At 38.0% G+C, this 6998-nt stretch overlaps 2 protein-coding genes across 2 annotated transcripts; both read right to left on the bottom strand.

Annotated features, from left to right (window-relative positions):
- Window positions 1–1668: 1668 nt before the first annotated feature.
- Window positions 1669–3248, bottom strand: LOC115890410 (tigger transposable element-derived protein 6-like). Its single transcript, XM_030910638.1, has 3 exons — window positions 3234–3248; window positions 2943–3118; window positions 1669–2641 (listed from the first exon to the last, which is right to left on the bottom strand). The coding sequence occupies exons 1-3, from the start codon at window positions 3246–3248 to the stop codon at window positions 1669–1671; spliced, it is 1164 nt and encodes a 387-aa protein (XP_030766498.1).
- A 130-nt stretch (window positions 3249–3378) lies between these two features.
- LOC115890440 lies at window positions 3379–6090 on the bottom strand. Its single transcript, XM_030910663.1, has 2 exons — window positions 5796–6090; window positions 3379–5639 (listed from the first exon to the last, which is right to left on the bottom strand). The coding sequence occupies exon 2, from the start codon at window positions 5637–5639 to the stop codon at window positions 3618–3620; it is 2022 nt and encodes a 673-aa protein (XP_030766523.1). The 5' UTR covers window positions 5796–6090; the 3' UTR covers window positions 3379–3617.
- Between the last annotated feature and the right edge of the window lie 908 nt (window positions 6091–6998).

Here is a 6998-nt window from a genome sequence, read left to right as displayed (position 1 = left end):
GATTGGCAGAGCTAGAGCGCACGTGCGCACTCAGTGTAGTTCCATCTTTTATTAATCAACGTAAAAAGTAAAAACAACAATACACTGAGTGCGCACCTACTCCGATCCAGTTTTCGATTGTGTTGTGTGAGTGGGTATCATGTGTCATGGTGGCCGTAGGTTGTTTGGCTTCCGCCTTGTTTTCTTTTGTCGTTGCTCGTTGTTTCAACGTAAGTTAAAGTGTAATAATATAATGTGACTATTTCACCTAGCACAGTCACAACCTCGAATGATTGAGAATCGGCTCATTCAATTTTTTCAAATCAGAGGCCAGAATTAGACATTTGAATACTTAGTTTTCTTTTTGTATTTTTTAGTTAGAAGCAGTTCGAGAATAAAAAAATAAAATATCTATCAACATCCAATAAAAAACAGAGTGCGCTAAGGGTGTAGTTGCCGGACCGAAGCCAGACTCACGGGTGTATCAAGACATAAGGGATGACCCTGTACCTGAGTTTTTATATTAATAAATATTTTAAGCTGACTTCCATTGAATTATTTCTAATTAAATTCCTAGGTCGTAGACGTCGTTGAAAAATGTACGTCCATAGTACGTACATTGTACGTACTTTCGATCATTTTACATCCAGTTTTGGTCCGGAACAAAACATAAAATGTATGTACCTGGCATGTACGTACATGCGACGTACATAGTACGTACTTTACCACATCCCAGGGACGTACCCGGGACGTACATAGCGTTGGAAAATGTACGTCCCTAGTACGTACATAGTACGTACCTGTACGTACTTGTACGTACCAGGGACCTGACGTTTGTCCCAACATTACGTAGAGGAGAAGAGGGGAATCGTAAGCACCTAAGCAATATTTGGTATAAATCTGACATTTTAATCACTATGCAATACAGATTTGTAACATATTACAGATTTGCACACATATATGTTTTCTCTTACATAACCATTTTAAATTTTAGTTTAAATTAAACGTGTATAAGTAAAATAAGTTTAGTTAAGTTTGGTGCCGTGCGTATAATTACCCGCTTGTGCGGATAAAGGTACGCATTTGGTCGGGTAATGATACGCAAAAAAAACTTTGTTTATAAAAGATTTTTTTTATTAAGAAACCGCTACAAAGTATCCAAAACTTTAAGAACGTAAACTTACATAATATTTAAAGATTGTTAAAAACGAAAACAAAACATATTACAAAACTTAAGAACTAAAATTAAATTTTCCCACAAGGTCTCTCTTAACAGAAGATTTTTTAAAACAAAAGTCACATTTATAATCAACGGCAGAGTCCCACCCACTGCATTCAGCATGTGCCCACAGCCCGCAACTAACACATCTGTACCAAATCTCTCCATCTTTTCCGAAATCTTCACACACTAAGCATTGCTCCTTTTCTTTGGAATCCACATTCATGTTGACCATGTCGTCCAGTTCTTCATCATCAAGTAGACACTTCTCATCAATTTCGTCGCCTTCGGAACTATCTGAATCTAATTCCATATCTCTTTTATTTTTTGGTTTTTTGCTTACCGCAGCTTTCTCATTAATATTTTTACTCTTACCTTGTTGAGCAGATTTAGCTTTATTTACTTTTTGTACTCTCTCTTCTAGAATCAATTTTAATGGGGTGGCAGTTAAGATCTCCGACTTTCCCTTGTTACTTTTTTTTAGTTTTTCCTTTCCCAGAATATGACGGCAATGGTGATAGCTCGGCAATGGTAACCTTTTCTTTTGGTAAGACACTTAACCTTGATTTTCCTTTAATACGCGACTGATGAGAAATTGACAGGCCAGAAGTTGACGGGACAGATGTGGATAGTCCAGAAGTTGAGGAGACAGATGTTGCTAGGCCAGAAGTTGACGGGACAGATGTTAGTAGACTAGAAGTTGACGGCGCAGAATCAACCTCATTTGTAGAGTCCAAATCATCACATATAGTAGGTAGATATTGACTAGCAGCTTCAAAATCCTCTTTTGTAAATTTATCCGGATTAAAGGGATATATTCCAGTTGAGTTAAAACCTGATATAGCCTTTTCCATAGTCGCGATTTTAACGTAGGCATTATTAAATATTTCTGCCAAATCGGCAAAAGTTATTTTTTCTTGCTTGCCAGTTTTTAAAAAAAGATCACATTCCTTATTAAACGCGCCCTTAAATGGTCCAAAAAATGAGGTATCGAGAGGCTGCAAGCGATGGGAGGTATGTGGTGGTATTGATAACATTACGATTCCATTACCTTTACAATAATTATAAATCGGAAGAGATATATGGCTATAATGGTTGTCAAGCAACAACAAAACAGGGTTTTCTAGATTTGAATTTACATGAAATTTAAAATGCTCTAACCACTGAAGGAAACATTTCTCATTGCTCCAGCCATTATCGGTAACTGCATATATCCCGTCAACTGGTCCATGTTTCGCCAATGTTGGCGACATTCGTTTTCTGGGAAATATAAGAAGCGGTGGAACAAAGCTCCCAGAAGCACTCATTGCGCATATGGCAGTGACATTCTTTCCACGTTCCCAGGAAATTTTTGATCCGAATTGTTTAACGCCTTTGGGTCCTAGTTGCTTAGCAGGCTTCTGTACAGTTGAGATTCCAGTCTCGTCAACGTTAAATATTCTGCTTGGTGCAAATTTATATTTTTCTAACAGAGTTGTCAGATTTGAAAAAAAAAGTTTAACAGATTCTTTATTGAAAGCAGTTATTCTATTCACACTTGTTCCTTCAGGTTTTCGTAGGCTGATTTGCGGGTTTCTCTTAAGAAATGATTGCAACCAATCCTTGCCTGCTTCCTGTCGGTTTTTATTAAATTCATGACGTATGCCATTAGACTCAATAATAATGAAACAATTTAGCTAATTTAAGAACATGATTTGCCATTTGAGTCTCAGTCTCAGCTGAGAATGTAGGACGTCTCCCTAACCTTGGACCAAACCTGTTGTTAGTTCGTCTACGAGCTCTCAATGTTGCTTCGTGAATGTTAAATGACCTGGAGACTTCTCGAATCTTTCTGCCAGAATCTATTGCCTCAAGAGCTTTCTGCAATGTTTCCTCGGTCCAACCAGCGGTATTAGTTTTTCTAACGTACTTGCTAGGCATCTGAAATAACAATACTAAAATTGTAATGTATCTAACACAAATGATAATTAAATTTCGGAAATTCGGGTAATGGTACGCAGATCGAGGGTAATCGTACGCAACCGCGTATCATTACCCGATTTGACGCCATTATGCTTATGAGCTATTTAAACTAGTCTATACGATTATGGACGATAATTAACGATTGCTTGAACGTACTGGTGGATGCGTATGATTGCCCGCTGCGTATGATTCCCCGCCTCTCCCCTACCAGGTAGGGGAGATCGGGGCAAGTTGGCGAAGTAAAATACAAAAGGCTCCAAAACATGAACTAACGGGTTTAAAAAAAAAGATCCCATTTCATCTGTTAGTACATTTATTCAGGTACATAATAAAACATAAAAAACAAAATAAAAGTATACTCTTGAAAAAATATAAAGAAAAAAACAAAAAAGTGCATTTTCGTCAACTTGCCCCAGTACCGGGGTAAGATGACGAGCCTATAGGGGCACGATGACGATTATAAACAAATGTCGCAGGTATATGTGCCATCTTTTTCGTAGGCTGTGCACGACTCGTGCCACCAACTCTCGCACGTGTTACATTGAATCCAGTCTTCTGTAGGAGGCTCAATATAGGATTCCTGGCAGCCAGGACAAAAAATGTCATTAGTTTTCTTCTTCTTTCCTACCTGCTTTTCACGATTTTCTTGAAATACATTTCTCTTGACTTTCACAGAATCAACCTTCCTTCTTTTAATTTCTTTTAAGTTTTTTTCATTGTTTTTTCTTTCCTGTTCTTCTTTGTTGGGTGTTGAGGTGATAACAGAAGCCCTTTGTTTAATTCTTTTGGTAGTTTTTATGGGACGTGTATATTTGGGAAAGGGTCTCATTTCAAGTAGCGTAACTCGACTATCAACATTAGAGATTGTTTGACTGGAGCTGGATGAACTCATAGTGCCAAGAGCTTGTGCTTCATTGTTTTTTGCAGATTTTTTTTGCTGTAGGCCTGAAGGTCCAGGAAGGGACAAATTCATTGACCTTGCCGGCTGATTTTTTTTGGAAAGCAATGGGGGTTCAACATCTGGTGTTTCATAGTTTTTATTCTTTGCAGAATCCATTTTATTCAATCCTGAGGGTCCTGGGAGAATTAAATTCACAAGCTTTTCTGGCTCAGTTTTGTTGAAAACCGCTGGTGGTTTACCATCTTGTATTTCATTGTTTTTTGTTTTGGCTTGATCAATTCTATTTGAGCCTGAAGACCCAGGAACTGCTAGTGGTTCATCGTCACTGCTTAAGAACTCGTTGTCCGCAGTTACGTGCCTCTCACTCACCATAGAAGGCGCAAAATCGGAATCTCCAAAGATTTCAGCATTAAAAGGCTCAATGCCGCAAGCGGAAAAACTTTTTATAGCTGTTCCCACAGTTGCAGCCCTTAGATAAGCTTGCCCGAACAACCTACCAACTTCTTTATCGGTGATTTGTTTTCCCGGGTGGTTTACCAAATAGTTATCACAAGTCTGGCTATAGAAAGTCTTGAGAGGTCCAAAAAACCCAACGTCCAACGGTTGTAGGCGGTGGGTACTGTGCGGGGGTAGTCCCAACATAACCACTCCATTATCCCTACAATAATTGATAGCTTCCAGTGAAGTGTGAGACGAGTGATTGTCAACGATCAACAATACGGGTGTCTCTGTGTTTGGGCGAACAAATTTCACGAAATGTTTAAGGTATAGGACAAAGGCTTCTGTATTCATCCATCCACTGGGTTGAGCTATACCAGCAGAGTTTGGAGGACATCCATTTAAAAGATCTGGTCGCATCCTAACTCTTCCAAAAATAAAAAAGGGTGGAACGTAGCTCCCTTGGGCGTTCATGGCACATACAACGGTGGTGTTTTTTCCACGCTCACCACTAGCAACTTTTGATACTCTCCTAGAACCAGTGGGCGATAAAATCTTTGGCTTTTTATTGGGAACCGTTGATAATCCCGATTCATCTGCATTATAAATGCGGTCAGCAGTAAAATTGTATTTTAATCTAGTTTCTCTAAGTAACTCAAAAAATCTAGTTACTTCAACTTTATTAAATCCGAATAATCGTCCCAGCGAAGTCGACTCTGGGGTCCTAAGACTTATCCTATGTCTACTCATGAACGACTTAAGCCAGTCCGTGCCTGCCAATTTTGTGGTTTTGCAGAACTGATGGTTTATGTTGTTAAGTTCAGCGAATTCGTAGGCTAGTTTTCTAAATTGTACTGATGTAATTCCAAATGCTCTAATACTCAGGTCAGTTAGGTAGGTCACAAACTGAGCTTCCTGAGCATCAGAAAACGTTCTTCTGAATCTCCCACCACTAAGAGGAATTGGTTCGTTGTTATTTTGCTTTTTTATATAACGTCTTAATGTTGCTTCCGGGATTCCATGCTCAATACTGGCAGCATTAACTGACTTATGGTCGTGCAAAATAGAGTGCAACGCGGCAATAAGCACGTCTTCTGACCAAGAGCGTCTATCTGTACGGTGTTTATAAGTTCTTACCATCTAAAAACATCAAAAAATGAATTTAACTAATTTTATACACAGTGGGGCAAGTTGACGAATTCGTCATCTTGCCTCCGTCAACTTGCCCCAGGAAACATTTTTTAGAAAACAGCAAAAATTAAATTATTAATTAAGTGAAATTAGGTTGTATCTTACCTTCTAATATTTAAAATGTCCACAATAATCAAGATTAACTATGAAAGGGGCTTCTATTTTTCTTTAAACCTGCGAAATTGCTTATTTTCTGGAACTGGATGTTTACATCTAACAGGTGTGAAAAGCGGTTATGATTTTTTAAACCCGATGCAAAACCTATAGCTCCATCTATGTGTAACCCGACGTATTATACACCTAAAGGAATTTATAGAAAAATAAATGGGATTTTTAGGATGTACAGTTTTCTTTAAATCAGTACTTCGTCATCTTGCCCCGTTCGTCATCATGCCCCGACCTCCCCTACGTACGTAGTAGGAAATGGCTGTATGGGAGTTAGCTGTCTGTTTGCTAAAATTAGACTAAGAAGTGGATACTGTACTAAAATCTTTATTCGAAAAATATTTAAGTCTTTTTAGAAAAAAAGTGATAAATGATGAATTTTTAAATTTGACATAAAATGAAATAAAAACGCAGATTTGATTTCATTTTTGTTATAAATCGTCATAAAATAAAACAATTTTCAATTCAATTGGACTCCATCAGAGTTGGCCGCGACTCGGTAAACAAAGAGAAAACGTTTTAAAAAGAATTTCCGGCAAACGAGCGTGTTCGTTTATCTTTTCGAACGCGTTCACTGAACAGGTAATGTATGCGTCGGTTTAAAAATACAAAATTGCCATAATGAGAACAATTTACTGCTAATCGCAGGGGGATCTTAATCGAAACGCGCCTTTTTAATGCTATTTACATTATTATTCAGAAACAGCGCTTTAAACTGAGCATATTCATGGACTGGCTTCATATTTTCCTTGCCACTGACTACGAGATCCGGATACGCTATTCATTCTATGTAATAATAATCGGTTTAGAGATGTACAAGGTGCTACAGAAATATGCAGTGCGTTTACGTCAACTGTGAAAGAACGTTATATTGAAATATTTTTTTATTATAATATAATATTTACTTACTACGCCATTACTCGCTGACGAGTATTTGACACAAGCATTTTTTTTCATGAGCTTTCCTGTGACTGATAAGCCCGATACGTGATGTTATCTCTCTTCCGCACTCCGGACATTCAAAAATCTCGTTACTTTATTGTTGCCTCTTTACTTTTTGGCTGTCGTTGTTAACTGAGTTTACAATTTCTCTCCATTGCGTTCCATTGCGCGCTGCTTCTTCCAACTGACTCTGTATTCTTA

Source organism: Sitophilus oryzae, unplaced genomic scaffold (assembly GCF_002938485.1).
Source record: "Sitophilus oryzae breed Bouriz unplaced genomic scaffold, Soryzae_2.0 scaffold_864_pilon_pilon, whole genome shotgun sequence".
NCBI lineage: Eukaryota > Metazoa > Arthropoda > Insecta > Coleoptera > Curculionidae > Sitophilus > Sitophilus oryzae.
Note: the sequence above shows the minus strand (reverse complement) of the source record. Positions and strands in the feature narration are given on the sequence as shown.

Bases quoted from the DNA above. Each gene is read 5' to 3' on its own strand.
- LOC115890410 (XM_030910638.1), bottom strand. The intron at 2,642-2,942 runs GTTAGGGAGACG...ATTTGCACCAAG, and splicing joins AACAACAGGTTTGGTCCAAG to CAGAATATTTAACGTTGACG.
- LOC115890440 (XM_030910663.1), bottom strand. From the start codon at position 5,639: ATGGTAAGAACTTATAAACACCGTACAGATAGACGCTCTTGGTCAGAA.